Source organism: Mugil cephalus, chromosome 12, assembly GCF_022458985.1.
Source record: "Mugil cephalus isolate CIBA_MC_2020 chromosome 12, CIBA_Mcephalus_1.1, whole genome shotgun sequence".
In the NCBI taxonomy this organism is placed as follows: Eukaryota; Metazoa; Chordata; class Actinopteri; order Mugiliformes; family Mugilidae; genus Mugil; species Mugil cephalus.
This window is the reverse complement of record NC_061781.1, coordinates 6,242,788-6,258,274: the sequence shown is the minus strand read 5'-3', so window position 1 is coordinate 6,258,274 and position 15,487 is coordinate 6,242,788. Positions and strand designations below refer to the sequence as shown.

At 41.9% G+C, this 15,487-nt stretch overlaps 1 protein-coding gene across 1 annotated transcript; it reads left to right on the top strand.

The window, feature by feature from the left end:
* Nucleotides 1-858: 858 nt before the first annotated feature.
* On the top strand, nt 859-14,335 carry esyt3 (extended synaptotagmin-like protein 3). Its single transcript, XM_047602044.1, has 23 exons — nt 859-1,609; nt 2,896-2,937; nt 3,340-3,474; nt 4,684-4,760; nt 4,916-4,985; nt 5,064-5,153; nt 5,229-5,284; nt 5,370-5,490; nt 5,614-5,790; nt 6,374-6,456; nt 6,666-6,714; nt 6,912-7,001; nt 7,295-7,357; nt 7,448-7,507; nt 9,713-9,784; nt 9,894-9,980; nt 10,300-10,449; nt 10,600-10,970; nt 11,114-11,212; nt 11,479-11,610; nt 12,551-12,656; nt 13,314-13,363; nt 13,896-14,335. The coding sequence occupies exons 1-23, from the start codon at nt 1,274-1,276 to the stop codon at nt 13,933-13,935; spliced, it is 2,556 nt and encodes an 851-aa protein (XP_047458000.1). The 5' UTR covers nt 859-1,273; the 3' UTR covers nt 13,936-14,335.
* Nucleotides 14,336-15,487: the final 1,152 nt, after the last annotated feature.

The following is a 15,487-nucleotide window of genomic DNA, read 5'->3' as shown; positions in this document are numbered from 1 at the left end:
TTTAGAAAGTCACTCATTAGTTTTAGAGGGTTTCTCGTTATTTTGAGAAGGCAACAAAAAAGTGGTGATTCTTCTATTTGTTCAAGTGCTAGGTATTTCACAACCATTAAATCAGGATCAAAAATACAATTTAAACACGCTGTTGTGCTGCCGACAAGGTGACATCTACCCGATCTCATGTGGTGTCCTGGTCTGTGCTGCTGCTTTCACACTGATTATAAGATTATAAGTTTCATATAAGTCATGAACATCCTCAGCTGCTGTGCAAAGGTTGGAGATGCTTGGAAATCTCATTTCAACTGTTTAGACTGGATGAAAGACAATGGGTCTAATATAGTAGTAAAAATAAAGCAGTTTGTTGGCTCTCGTTTCAACTAACACTGAAACTACTAAACAAGGCTATAGTGAATTCTGTGCAACGAAAGGAAGAACTTTTGGAAAAAAAAGTTTGACAGCATTCTGTCTTTCTGATGTGGATAAAACTTTTCCACAAAATCCAATTTTCTCCTCAATCAACCAAAGACGTAATATTTAGTGAGGGCATAGAGAGCAGAAACTATATTTATTCCACAGTGTCAGTATCAATCTGAATCCAAAAGAACTGTAATCTAAATCTATTGTTATATTCAAGTCATTTATTGCTAGTTGCACTGTAAAAAGGCATAATTACATCTTTATACTCATATTTTTATATAGTTGCTGTGTCACTGGATTCAAATCGCTGGGTATTGTAGTTTCCAGACTCCCAACATCAGATTTGTAGGCTGCTAAAACGATTCGATTAAAATGAGCCGCTGCCTTCTGGCGCCATCTGCTGGACACACTACAGCAGTGTAGAGACGTACCGCGGACTACTTTATCTCAAATTTGAACCCCAAGAAACTCGAGGAGCTTCACCACAGCAAAACGCGACATGAAAACAAATAAATAAATAAATACAGCTTACATCATGTGCAAATAATAAACAGCAAAAGCAACGCGTATACTGTGGTCCAATAATATGGTTATTTCTCCCCACGTGTTTATTTTTAGGGTGGAATTCGCGTTTTGCTGCGCGCATTCCACACCCACGAGCGCAGGTGTGCCTACCTGGCTGGTTCGAACACGGAAGTTTTTGGGAGCGTGACGATTTTAGGGAGGGAGGTAGTCAGGCGTCCGCTGGTGTTTCATTTTAGAAAAGAAGACTTAAGCCCGACGAAAAGCTGTACAGGCGCCGAGGGTTAACTGGTTTACCGCACCTCTGAAACCGGGTTCTCAGCCAGAGTCCGACCCGATGGCATCCGCCGGTCAGATGGGTCCGAGCGCCCCGGCACCGTTGGCCGGAGGCGGGGAGAGTCCGCCGACGCTGAGCCCCTCCTCTGTCAATCGCATATTGATGGAGTTCTTGATTTATTTGGGGCGAGCTATGGCCTTCTTCTACCCCGTGTATCTGACGGGGTACCTGGGCTTTAGTGTCAGCTGGGTGCTGCTGTGCATGATGATGTTCACTTGGTGGAAGAAAAATCGCCAGTGGAAAGACGCGCGGATCGGATCGGCCATAGACTTTGTGGACAACGAAAAGAACGTGATCGACACGGAGCTGAAAAGTGCCTTACAGATGGCATCCTGGGTATGTATGGTGGTTCAACCAGAGACTGAATCTGAGCCTCTTTACTAGTGTGTGTGTGTGTGTGTGTGTGTGTGTGTGTGTGTGTGTGTGTGTGTGTGTACTGCCTGGATCGCAGCAAAGTTGCGTAAAACTAGCTTTTAAACTGTTGATATCTTGTCACCCCGTTGCCATGACAACGCCCCCCTCTATTTGCATGACAGGACAGACTGGGACTTAATCCTCCCGTCCTCGGAGGTGGGCTGAGCCAACCAAATGTGCTGTTATTTTGCAGGAGGTTTCGCCTCTCCTCATTTGATTACACCACACCCGCTCAAAACAGTGACTCATGAGAACTGGGAGAGACAATAAGAGAAGTTCTTCCAGTGGCAGAGGAATGCAGGCTAATATGTGCAACTGGTGTGCCATCAGATCAGATTTTCCTTACACGTTTTTCTTTGCGTCTGCACGAGATAAAGAAAGAGGTGGCGATGGCATACGTAAAAGCAAAAACAGGTTTTGAAGCATGCAAGGAGCTGTATCCGTGGATCTTTTCAGACCCCATTTTTATGTCTGTTTTCCCCCTTCAGCGTCCTGCAGGAGTTTAATTCAGTTTTATTTATGTAGTGTCGATAATAACACAAGTTGTTTCAAGAGACTTTACAAAATCTGGCCTGAAACCCTTCAGAGCAAGCCTGAAGCTTTCCCATTTAACGGGGAGTAAACCTCGAGGAGAACCCAGCTCATATGGAGGGACGCATCTGCCGAAGGTCGGCCAGGTTGAGACAGAAAAGGGAGAGAAGAGAACAGCAGGAGAAACGGGATAAACATACATCTGTCATAGAGCCATACATCTGACGAAAGCAAACATAGGGAGCACAGAATTGCATGACTAGTGATAGAGAAGAAATTAGATAAGACATTAGAGGATGGCATGGTGCTGTAGTTTAATGTGTTGTGGATCCATCAGATGGTGTTCTTTAGAACGTGATCCCTAACTTCTGCTACAGTCCACAGTTTTGATGCCGCAAAGAAGCTTTGGTAAGCCATCAAGAAAATACTACTGTGCCTGCGTTGTGTCAATTCTTTTGAATAAGGAATGACGTCAATATCAGGAAGGGGTAATGCTTGGGGGTAATTTTACTGATTTCGTGTCCACTAATTTTACTCGTAATTTGCATGAAAGATTTAAGACTTAAAAATGCCACCACAAACTACAGTATGTGCATGCCACTGTGCCATGTGGAGAATACTGATACATGTTGGGTTACAGATCTGTTTGTAACTTCAGGTTTCTTTATTTTCCAAAGGTGCAATTTACAGAGGTTGAGAAAGTCCACTGGGTTAATAAGGTAATGTATTACATTAAAAGTTATCTTGCACCTTTATAAATTTGTGGTTTATTACTTTTTATGGAGTGGGCAGTTCTCAGTCTGCAAAGTTGGCATGGTTTACATTTGAATGAAATGCATAGATTTATAATGCAGAGCATGTGGATAAAGTATTAATGCCACTAAATGATAAACTGGCAGAAGTACGCAAACTGTGTACTGCAAGCTGTGTTGTCATGATGTCATTACTAAAAGAAAAGAAAAGAAAAGAAAAGAAAAGAAAAGAAAAGAAAAGAAAAGAAAAAAAAAAGCTCTACAAATAGTTCCATACATCTGTAGGCGTTTAGTGTTGTTACATTTGCTGTTTGATCAAGGTGTTGAATCAAGGCGTTTTCCTCAGGCTGTGTTTTGTCTTGTGTACAGGTTCTGGAGCAGGCGTGGCCTTTCTTTGGGATGTACATGGAGAAGCTACTTAGAAATAACATCCAGGAGGCCGTCAGGCAGTCCAGCGGTGCGCTCAAAATGTTCACTTTCACCAAGGTCCACTTCGGACATGTAGTGAGTTTCATTCCTGTCTATTTGTGCCGCATCACTCCATTCAAAGTTGTTTCTCTGTTTGAGGTGGAAGTCCTCATGAAATATCAGTCAAATACTTTTGTGTTTATGACTTGCTGCGCATAAACACGACGTAGTCACACTCTTCGTCTGAGCTCCGTGGAGTCTAATTTGTTTACCACTACATGGCTGCCGTCGGAGAACCATTGCTGTTTGGAGTCTGCTATCGCCTCTGTTGTAAAAGATATTGGTGACAAAATTTGACAAAAGTTTAAAGGACTAATAGTTAACAGTGATTAAGGCGTTTGTTGAGAAAGCCTGAATGTCTTGAAATACAATAAAATCCAAATCGAGTGTTCACAGAGTCATTTGGATAAAAAAAAAAATGTTTTAGTGCCAGGTTATTAACATGTTTAAGTCGGTTGTAAAGTTGGTCATGTCCTGGGGAACCTTAAGGCCCGACTACTGAGCCAAAGCAAGTAGAGCTCCCCCTGGTGACTGGCTGCAGTATAGGTCATAAGCGCCACCTCCCCAATATTAGTGGATGGGATTCGGGCCAAACTAAAACACTAAAGTACACACCAATTTTTTTCGGTTATTTTAAGTAGTTAATATAATGGTGATACATGTTCAAATATTTAGTTTTAGTTAGTCATTTAACTGGTGGAAGTAGAGCAGAGCATAGGAATAATTAAGTCTGGAGGAAGTGTGGTCGGGTCATCGGCATCTCGGCTCCGCGTGGCTCCACTCTTGGACCGTACTGATCAGACTCTGCTTCCAAAGTCACAAGATGGCACTGCCCATATACCCGGGAAGATATCTTCAGTTTGGCTAAAGCAAGGAAGTGGGGACACGTCCATATTTATATGCTCTATGGGCTTGACTCACTCGTTAGCCTCAAGTGGCCATTAGAGGAATTGCACAACACTGCATATAGTACATTTATTTATCCCCAAGGGTGCAATAGGCAATGAAATGAAGTCTGGCATCTAACCAGAAGTGCAAATAGCAAAATGTGCAAAATTAACACATATAAGGAACAAGCTACGAGTACCTGGAACACTGCCCTTTGATTTTTGAAACACAAAGCATAGCAGTGAGATTTCAGGATAGTCAGATAAGATGCTATCCCGGTCGTTTGCAGTGAAGTGAGTTCCTATGATAAATACAGGACTGTTGACAAGGTTCCTTCAAATGTCTCCCTTATTTCAGCCTCTCAGGATCACTGGAATGAGAGCACTCACCCATGAAGTGGACCATAAGGAGGTGATTCTGGACATGAACATATGGTTGGTCACACACATTTCTCTCAGTTCAGATTTGTCAGTAGGCGTAGGATGTGTTTTGGTCTCATGTCAATGTCAACTTTAAATTGTGGTCGTTTGTCTAGTGACATGGGTGAGGTAATGTGCTGTGCGTCTAACCAACGCTGTTTACTTTGCAGTTACAACAGTGACGTGGACATTGACGCCGACGTCAATCCGGCAATCACAGCTGGGATCAAAGGGCTTAAAGTGAGCATTTTTCTCATTTCGATGTGTACTCTCTCAATGACTCCATGTTTACTGAAAAAATGTCCCTCAATCTTGCAGTTCAAGGGGACACTGAGAGTCATTTTAGAGCCTCTTATTGGTCAGTCACCGCTGGTGGGAGGAGTCACTCTGTTTTTCATTCGCCGCCCCGTGAGTGCTCAAATATTTCTTCGGTATCTTATTGTGAAAAGCTCTCGTCTTAAACTTAAAATCTCTTTTCCACAGACGCTAGAAATCAACTGGACTGGCGCCACCAACCTTTTGGATAGCCCTGGATTTAGGTCAGTTTCTACAGCACAGTCATCAGTCTTTCCGTGTTAAGTTGTCTGGTTGCAGTCCTCTTTCATCTCATGTGTCCCCTCCCAGTTCGCTGTCTGAGGGAACCATCATGGACATCATCGCCTCTCTCATGGTGTTACCCAACCGCATGTGTATCCCCCTCATAGACCAGGTCAAAGTGGATCAGATGAGGTTCCCGCTTCCTCGTGTATGCACCAGTGACTACTTTTGGGCTTCAGTTTCAGTTTATTACAATTTTTAATGAAGGTATAGACAGTGTGTATCTTTTTTTTTTTTAAAGACTGTATAACGTGTCTCCTTTGCCCTCCAGGGTGTGGTGAGGGTCAATGTGCTGGAGGCCAGGAACCTGTTGGCTAAGGATACATACATGATGGGTTTGGTGAAAGGCAAATCGGACCCCTATGTGACACTCCGAGTCGGCAACTGCAATTTCAAAAGCAAGACCATCAAAGAGAATTTGAACCCAAAATGGAACGAAGCGTACGAGGTAGAGTCACGAAAACACACGATAGCTGTACATATTTTGATTCAGATAATAGCAGTATAAATGCTCTATTCACACACTGCGTCAGTTGATCATTACACTGATTCTGTACGCGGATGCTAGCAGTATAAAGGATCATAAAGATGGACGCAGCCTGCGTGGCGTCACCCATAACATTCATGAATAGTGGGCCAAAGAGGTGGAGTATGACTGGAGCTGGAGGTGACAGCTAGACACACAGCTAGCGACCTGTGATCGTATCCACCTGTCAAAGAAAGCATTGTGTATAATTTTTAGCTTGATGTAATCTAATTTTTTTGAATTGGGTTATCTAGGAAAAGTTCAGGGCCGCACCGTATGTGCGAAAACCTCTCAAGCTTGTTTTTCTTGCCCTGCAATACCGTGCCAATCATGCTATGCAAAAACCCTATCACACATTCCTTTTGTGTTCCACATTCAGTTGAGGATCTACTCAAATCAGTGTCAGCTATTTCAATAGTGATGTCACTAATTGCTCTTTCAGATATTTGGTTTGCTAAACTGTGTGTTTGCAGTAACTGACCACTTAGTCCCGCTCTGTGTGCAGTTTGTGATCCACGAGGCCCCAGGACAAGAGCTGGAGCTGGAGGTATATGACGAGGACACAGATAAAGACGACTTCCTGGGAAGGTAAGACATAATGTTTGAGTCACATACATGCGTTGTGCTCCCTAGGCTTCACAAGCCATCTTTGACCTCGTCTTTTATTTCTCATTATTTGACATATTTTACATTTATTGATGCACTATGCATGTCCCAATTCGGAAATAGCAAATGTGTATTAATACAGTTGTCATAATCTGAAAATCTTTTTTTTTTACACTGGCTTTCTGCTTTAGGTATAACCTGGATTTTGGAGTAGTGAAGAGTGAGAAATCAATGGATAAGGTGAGCTTGTTTTTATAATATTCCACTGAGTAAACTGGTAAGCACACATAATAACACTACTGCTGTGCCTCTGGAATCAAATGAAGGCTGGCAGTATAGGGCATTCCTTATTAGATATACATTTGTTGGCACTTTCTGTTTAGAATAAACCTTTTGAGTGAATGTCCCGTTGATAAATGACTCTCCTGCTCTCGTAGTGGTTTCCTCTGGAGGGGGTTAATCACGGTGAAATTCACCTCAAGCTCCAGTGGTTTTCCCTGCAGACTGACATCAGACTGATGAAGGAGGTACGGTAGCCCCGGTGTTTGGATCAGAACACTTTTATTCTCTTCTGTGAGGATTTTGTTTTGTCTTCATCTTATGCTGGAGCGATTGGAGTGCGAAATGTTGCTATGCAACTTCCTGAATGGCTGATGTCGTACGCACAGAGTACGTGGTGGAATTGAGTAACTTTAACCTGACCCCGACAAGTGTTGGGCTATCAATCAACTGCTAAAAAGATTAGAGCAACAAAAAAAATAAGTGTGTGCGTTTGTGTGTGCGTGTGTAGCTCATGTGTTGCCCCCTTCCTCTCTTCCAGTCGACCGGCGGCCACGCTTGCGCTATGCTTGCAGTTTATCTGGACAACGCCTCGAACCTACCAGTAAGTGGACTTTAAAACAGAGTGATGCTGATGATGTCGTTGTTGCTGCGAGCGGATGATGCAGAGCTGTATTTTTGACCTTGTCTCTAGAAAGACCACAGTGAGATGGCAGAGCACCAGAAACATGGGAAGCACGCAAAGGGAACGCGGGTGAGGCGAGAGCTCTTCAACCCTTTTTTTTATTCTTCCATCGGACTTTTATGAGTTTGCCCGTGTGTTTTAAGAGGGCCCCGTACTTTCACAGGCGTGTTAACATTCCAGGACAGACTTCCTTCTGAGTGAACCATAAAGGTTTTATTCGATAATGGGCACGGTATAGATAGTCTCTGGTGATTGGACAGAATCGTCAGAAGTAAAGGCCATGCTTAGTGTAGGCTGGTGGGGACGGTGAGACGAGGAGAGTGCTCTGAATGAAAAGACTGGAGGTGGGTGGGGTGGGGTGAAATAAGGTCACAGCACTTCACCTGGAATGACACCTGACAGCAGCAGAGGGGAACGTAGTATAACTCCGAGACTGTGACGGCATTTAAATGGAGACGGATAGAGGAAGCTGTGAATGGATGAGGACGACGATAATGCTGAGGCTTGTAATTTCAGTAACTTCAGTAACAGTTGAAGTTCACTAAAATACATTATTAACTCAACAAGTAAAAGGTTTGAAGAAGATCCTGCATTATCCCTCTATCAAAACTGACTTTATGAAATAGAAATCTCAGATTCAGCAAATTATCGGAAACAGAGGAGGCCGGAGGTGGACAAGAGTGAAAAAGAAAAAAAAGCACATGTGTGCTATATATTTTACTTCAAATGATTAGTTGAATATTATGCGAGAAAGAGAGATTTTCTGGAGAGCAGAGAAAATATGTTGCAGCTTCCCTCTCCTTGCAATGCCTCACAGCTGACAGCGTTTCAGTTCGGCTGTCTTGCTTTCTGTTGGTGTTCCAGGTGTCTTTAACCCTGGGCATAGCTGGTATTTCCCGTTTGTCCGGTGCGTGCCTTTCATTCTCTGTGGGTGTGTTATTACCAGCTGGGATTCATGGTGCTACATTTCCCCCTTAACCTACGGCAGTTTCGGGTTTGGCTTTCCCAGCGTAAAGAAAAGAGGAGACGAGAAGAGTTGTTTGCTAGCTAAACATTAGTGCAGTGAGGACTTTGTTGAGGTAATAAAAACAGTAGATCTTTAGACGTGTTTAAAGCAAGTATAGGCTGATGTTTCTAAGGTTGTCGTAACGGCAAATGCAGTCAGGTTTAAGGATCTCACTGGAGTGTCTTTGGAAGAAGCCCCGTCCATGTGGTAGTTAAAGCAATAATAGGCAAACTGTCATTTGTTGCAGTTCAACTAAACCTGTTAACCGAGTTCAGTGCAAGGTGTCATAAACTGAACTTTGCCTCTGATTGCCATCCAGTGGCCACTGTGTGAAATTACAGTGGCGAAAAGCGAGGAAAACGATGAATTTCCTAATTGTCATGCGTTTATGTGCCAGGAAGATTAAAAAATAAAGTCTAGTCACCAGTAGCATTCCCATTCTGCTCTTGCGTAAAGGTTTCTTTGTTTTATGTGCCCCAGATGGTGTGTCTGCAAAGCATTAGAGAGTGAAATGCAGAACGTTCCCAACTTAGAACAGCCTGCTTTCAGACTGACAAACTCCCAACATTAGTTTGTTGCCTACTGTATTAGTCACGCATTGTTTTAATGGCAGAGCTGTGGCATATGGACAGGCAGGAATTTCCTGTTAACAGATAGCCAACATTACAGAAAAGAATTATTGTCCACCCCTGGTTTCCTATAAAACGACAGGTAAAACCCTAGCCAACATCAAGTGTACTCTTGTAACAATGATTCAGCAACGTAAAGCCGTCAAAGAAAGAACAGCTGAAATAAATGTGGTGAATTTACTCAAATCTCTCTCCCCTACAGTCAAGGCTAGACTAGCAGCATCGAGTTAGCTATTTCGCATTAATCACTATTATCTGCTTTACTCATCATCACCTTTTTCTCTTCCTCATTCTTTTTATTCTTTCAATTTTGAATTGAGAATCTACTTTAAAGATTCATACACTCAACATGTGGCTTTGCGGCACAACAATGTCATTGAGCATGCAGAGTTGTGCCTCTCACGCTGTCATTGAAAACGTAGCACATCGCTACTGCTGTAGTTTAGTTTGTCAGTCATCATGGGCCTTGCCTGTTGCGCCCCAGGTTAAAGTTACATCACCAATATACTACTACTACTACTACTACCACTACTACTACTACTAGAATTACTGTAAATGTTTGTACATTTTGTTTGTACATGTCTGACACAGATAAAAATCTTACTGCTTTTCTTACCGCTCTCACTGATTTATTTTCAGCTCACAAAGAAAACCGCCGGTCCAAACTCCCTTGTGGAATTATCCATTGATGACGAGGTTAAGAAAAGCAAGGTACTGTTCTCGCTTTACTACACCCAAACACAATTTTTCCTTTTTTTTTTTTTTTTGCAGTAAAACCGTTGGGTCATAGTAGTAGTTACCTGGTCTTCTCTTTCCACAGGTTGCCTATGCGTCCAAAGATCCGGTGTGGGAGGAGGGCTTCACCTTCTTTGTGCATGATGTCAAAAGACAGCAGCTCGTTGTTCAGGTAATTGTGCACACAGAATAAATGACTCGGCTGTTCACGTAATGGCACGTCAGGTAATGCCGGTAGTTGACAATTATCAATCATCACTGTCACAACCAGATATTGGGGACTTCATCATTCATTCCCACATTTATTTAGTTTTGACTTGACATCAATCAACTGCTCAGGCCCCAAAACATACACGACGAAGGCTTCCAGTCTAAATGATCTCATTTGGATGCCTTATTGACATCTTCAGTTGAACTGATCTCCCTATGAAGTTAATTTATTGCCAGTTTTAACTGTCCCGTCGTTGTCTGCCTTTGCTCATGTGGTCCAGGTCAAAGAGCCTGAAAAGAAGACTCTGCTTGGTGTTCTGAACGTGCCCCTGGACCGCCTCGTCAGAATCTCTGACATGACTCTAGACCAACGCTTCTCGCTGGAGCGCTCTGGAGCAAACAGCCAGATCAAACTGAAGGCTACTCTCAGGGTGAACATACACACTCCCTTCTTTCTTTGATCCCCATTGGTTTCCACTTTCCTACTGTTTCCAGCTGGTGCACCTTAACTTACGTCATTCAGGCAAAATGCCAAGATAATTTGACCATTCCTGACATTAGCCATGACCTTAAATCTGCAGATTCTTGTCGCGGAGGAGCGACCACCCACCCCCTCTCCTCCCTCACAAACCAAACAACAAATACCACAGACCAACCAAGGAGGGAGCACCTCTGTATCCAGTCCCTCTGTCGCTGCAGCATCCTCTCCAGCAGTCTCTTCCAACAGTACCCCTGCTTTCAAAGCCTCTTCTCCGACTCAAGCGACCTTTACACAGTACGGCTCGAATGAGGATTATTTAGGCCGCAGACGTAACTCCTTCCTGGCTTCTGAAAACGGGAAGACCTCTGCTGCCGTATCAAACATGCGTCGGTTCGACTCTCACAGTCTGCTGTCAGAGAACTCCATCGCTTCATCTCGTTTTGACCTCTCAGACGGAGCCTCTTATCCAGAGTGAGTCTATGGCTTTGATCTGTTTGCGTCCACATGACCCCCTGACTGGCGTCTAACTTTTCTACTGATATCATGAACTGCGCCAGATGGATTTCATTAAGAGTTAAGTGTGAAAGTACCATTTAAAATTTGTATCTCCACAGGGCTATTAGGAAATACCAGGGTTCATTTGGAATGATTAGCCTGACTGTACGCCATGCTTCCCTGAGGAACAAACTCATAGTCCTGGTTAATTCCTGCAGGTACGTCACAAACATTTACCCTCACTTCAGTTTTACAGGGCTGGCCAACTGAACTAGAAAGAGAAAGAAGACATGGAGTGGCGAAGAAAAAAAAAGTAATCTTTACGTCCTATGAAATAGTCTATAATATGGCACTTTGCTCCTGCCGTATGCAGTATAGTTGCATCTCTTTTTTTTCTTTTTTAACAGTTAGGATCTCATGAATTGGTTTCTATTGTGATGCTGATGATTTGATAACCCTATCACACAACATTTGTTCCCCACAGCAACATATTCCCCTGCAGTGAGAATGGGACAGACTCTTATGTCCGTCTGTATTTGCTCCCCGACCAAACCTGGAGACACCGCAAGAAGACGCATACTAAGAGGAGGACGATCGACCCTGTCTTCAACGAGAGGTACACATACTTGAATTATCCCACGCAACTCATATTAGAATTGTATATACTGAAAGTCAATATGCTGTGAATCTGATCACAAGTGACCAGCGTAAAGTACAGGTGTGAACACAGCCAGCATACGTTGGGGATGCCTGGTATTTATCCACAGTCAATTGGTAGTGTGAACACATCCTGGGTCACATTAAAGACCTCCTACTCATCCAAATGCTCCTACTGCTCCATTAGAGGAGTTTTGCCTCATTAAGTCAGAAAATAAACACACACACACACAACCACTTTTATAAATGATCACCTCTGAATGAAAAAAAACACCCTTAATTGATGTCAGTTCATAAATAATGAGAGCCTTTTCAAATATATCCGTCCCCGTAGATGTTAAATAATAAATACATCTAATCAAGAATGAACAAATGAAACTGTTTAATGAGTACTTTTATATGAGTACACTGTTTGGTTTGTGATTAAATAACTTATCAGCATGTGGTTAAATAATGACGTGATTTATTTGCCTTTATTACCACAGATAATGGTGCATAAGGAAGATTCTGGTGTCTGAGTTGTAATGTGAGTTTTGGGCAAATCTTAAAAAAATAAATAAAAAAAACTTCAGGTCAGTTAACATGTGCGCCTAAGTCATGATGCACACGCAAAAAAAAACACTGTTCCTGGTTCTGAAACAACAGTAGTGATCCATTAGAGGACGCCTCTGTTGTAGTATTTATTCTGTTGTGCCCCAAACAATGTCCATGTTTATTTACATACAGAAAACAGATCTGAGATCAGATCTGAAGAGGTGAGACCTATTTTAATACCAGGTGTGAACACGTGTACCCAGAGCTGGTCACTTGAGGACGTTATGTTAATGCAAGGTCTGAACAGGGACCTTTGTCAATGTCTGACTTTTGGTTTTATCTTTTTTTCTTATGCCCTCTCACAGGTTTGAGTTTGATGTGTCACTTGCGGAAGCACAAACTAGAAAGTTAGACGTGTCAGTGAAAAATGACAGGATGTTCCACATGCGCCAGAGGAAAGACATTGGCATGGTAGGCAATGTTATTTATGGTAAAACATGTGTGTTGTTGTTGCATCTGTTTTAAAGGCTATTTTCCCTTAAAATGTTTTATTTGCTGTCATTAATTGCAGATATATGCAATCCAAGTTCTCACTTTGATTATGATATAGTGCTGTAAATCTTATGTCACAGGTGTCAAACATACGGCCCGCGGGCCAAAAGAGGCCCTGGATGAATTGAAGTGCAAAAATTATATTGAAGACATTAACTGCAATTTTTTCCAGTAAAAGTAGCTGCCATTCCACGAGTCCGCACAATATTATTAATAGATGTGGACATAACACGACACTGAGACATAGAACTATGCAGAAACTGCACTTCTTTTTCTTAAGAAATGTCTGGTCATTCACTAAATCTAAACATATTCTTGATGTCCTTGCACTTCTTTCCACTAAAACAAAGGAAACATTTGGAGTTGTCATTATTTATAGGTTAATATGCTATCGTGTTACTGGTCCGGCCCCCTTGATATCAAACTCGGCTGTATGTGGCCCCTGAACTAGAATGAGTTTTACGCTTATGTCTACATGTGTTGCAGAATCAACATGTCAACCCCCTTGGGTGTCTTCTTTTGTAGTTTTTAACTCAGTCTGGATAATCAACTGAATTGTGTTGCTTCTGTCCACAGGTCGTCTTAGATCTTTCACAGCTGGATCTAGCCAAAGGCGTCACAGACTGGTATGGGGCCCAGTTTCTTTCTCTCATTTTCCATGATTTGTGCAACATAGTCGCTCTAAGTAATTATTAGCAGTTTTGCTCTGAGAGGAACAAAAAGTTGAGCTTGATATATTACTGTTTGTAAGAACAAAACTGAAATATGAATTGAATTATCAATACGTTCTTTGTTTACAGTATATATTTTCTTGAAGTCATCACTAATTTACATAAGAGGAAAGAAAGAACCGCCTTACCAGCAACACGGTGTACCCCGTACAGCTTCTTTGAGTGTTGCTTATTATGAGGTTTTGTATTTATTTCTAGACTGTTGAGGAATCCACCACGTGACTGCACACAGTCAAGAACTAGTCTGGCAGTTTTTTGTCACAACTGAGTGGAACCAAACAAGCTGTTTCCCCGTCTTTTAAATTCATTTAAATCAAGGGCTTAGCTTATAACTTAAATATCTGTTTATTTTAATTATTTTCTCTGGTGGTTCCAACAAACCCAAATAATAATCACACAAATGTTTTCACACCTCTCTCCTGTGAAGGTACGAACTCACACTGCCTGGACTGAAGAAATCCGTCTAGCAGGTGGAACCGTAACACTTCTGTTTGCAGCTTCAACAACGCCACTGCTTCCGATCAGAGACACACGACGACGATAATGCTCCAAACTACATTATTACCTTGAATACAGCATCGAGTTGGCTCTGTTCTGTCTTGCAGATATTTAACGCTTAAACACTTTAACGCTAAACATTATTAAGCATTTATTTTCCATGGGGGGAAAAAAAAAAAGTTTCATCGTACAATCGTTCTGTTTTTTAAGCAATGTCTGTGTTTTGGATGTTTTTTTTCTTGGCTGGTTTTTTGCCTTCATCTGAGCCAATGTTATCATATTGTATTTTTATGTAAATATTTGTATTTACAATTTTTATGTAATATGTACATATACGTATATGAGGGGAAATAAAGTTTTTTAAAGTGCGTTTGTCACAGCAACAGTCTTGCACATGAGGAAGGGCTGCACGCTTTAATGCACGCTGAAAAATGCATTCAAGTAAAAGTGGTCAAGGGCAGTCAAGGTATAGGCTCGGTTAGTCCCGTCCAATACACATAGAACCAGCATCAACCTTTGCAGCAGTCTGAGCTACTGTACTGTCTGTCTGCAGAGGTCATGTCCCCTGGATCAGAAGTGATTAAAAACAAGGTAAGAAATAATAAAAAAAAGTTTAAGAATATAGAGTCTGTCAACAGCAGTGTGTGAGTGATTAACAGTGTCTGCCAGTTAGGAGCGTGGACTGCTCAAAATTAGTGATGTGTCATGCGCAAAAGAGTCGGCTCTGAGAGCCGATGCCTGCTAGTGAATCAGAAGAGAGACGGTGTAGTTTATACACATAGTTTACGTGTGAGTGTTCTCTCATCAGTTTGGCTCGCTCTGCTGCACTTTCAACGAAGGCCACTGAAACTTGCTGAAAAATTGCATCAGCCAATCAAAGCCGAGGCATCTGATTTTTCTCAATGACAGTGTGCACTAAGGACATTTGTTTACTGAGTTTGGTTCTGTGTTTGCTTGTGTGGATTTGATTGCAGTGTTTTGTTAATTTTATAATTAAAAATGAAATATTTAAAGTTTTATTGGACAAAATCATGGTTACAAAATCATTCTTCTTCTTTTAATAACAGCACAGAGGCAATTATTAAGCTTCTCATAAAAACATTAAATGCTAAAGGGATAATCAACACACAAACCATATGTATGGTGTGTGCTGTGTTGGTCTAAAATATTAGCCTACAGAAGACAGTAACCCTGTCACAGAAAAGGCCACGCCCCCTTATGGGTGAAAACAAAGGAGAAGTTGCTGCGTTGTGTATTGTTTAAACGATACTCTGAGAACCCCTCAAAAGAGAGGCACAGAAACTGAAGAAATGTATGGCTTCAGGCCATAGAATGGGTGGACAAAGATTGAAAGTTGTGACGCCCTGATAATCGATATGTTTATGTGTGCTGCAAAAATTTTAAATTATGATGCTAACGTTAGCTGATGTCAGTCATCAGAGTTGTCAGTTATGATGTTAAATATAACAAATTCGTGTTGAAAAGTTAAAGTGCTGAACTGAAATGACAGTAGGTAATGAT

Bases quoted from the DNA above. Each gene is read 5' to 3' on its own strand.
- esyt3 (XM_047602044.1), top strand. From the start codon at position 1,274: ATGGCATCCGCCGGTCAGATGGGTCCGAGCGCCCCGGCACCGTTGGCC. The intron at 4,986-5,063 runs GTGAGCATTTTT...TCAATCTTGCAG, and splicing joins CTGGGATCAAAGGGCTTAAA to TTCAAGGGGACACTGAGAGT. The intron at 10,450-10,599 runs GTGAACATACAC...TTAAATCTGCAG, and splicing joins AACTGAAGGCTACTCTCAGG to ATTCTTGTCGCGGAGGAGCG.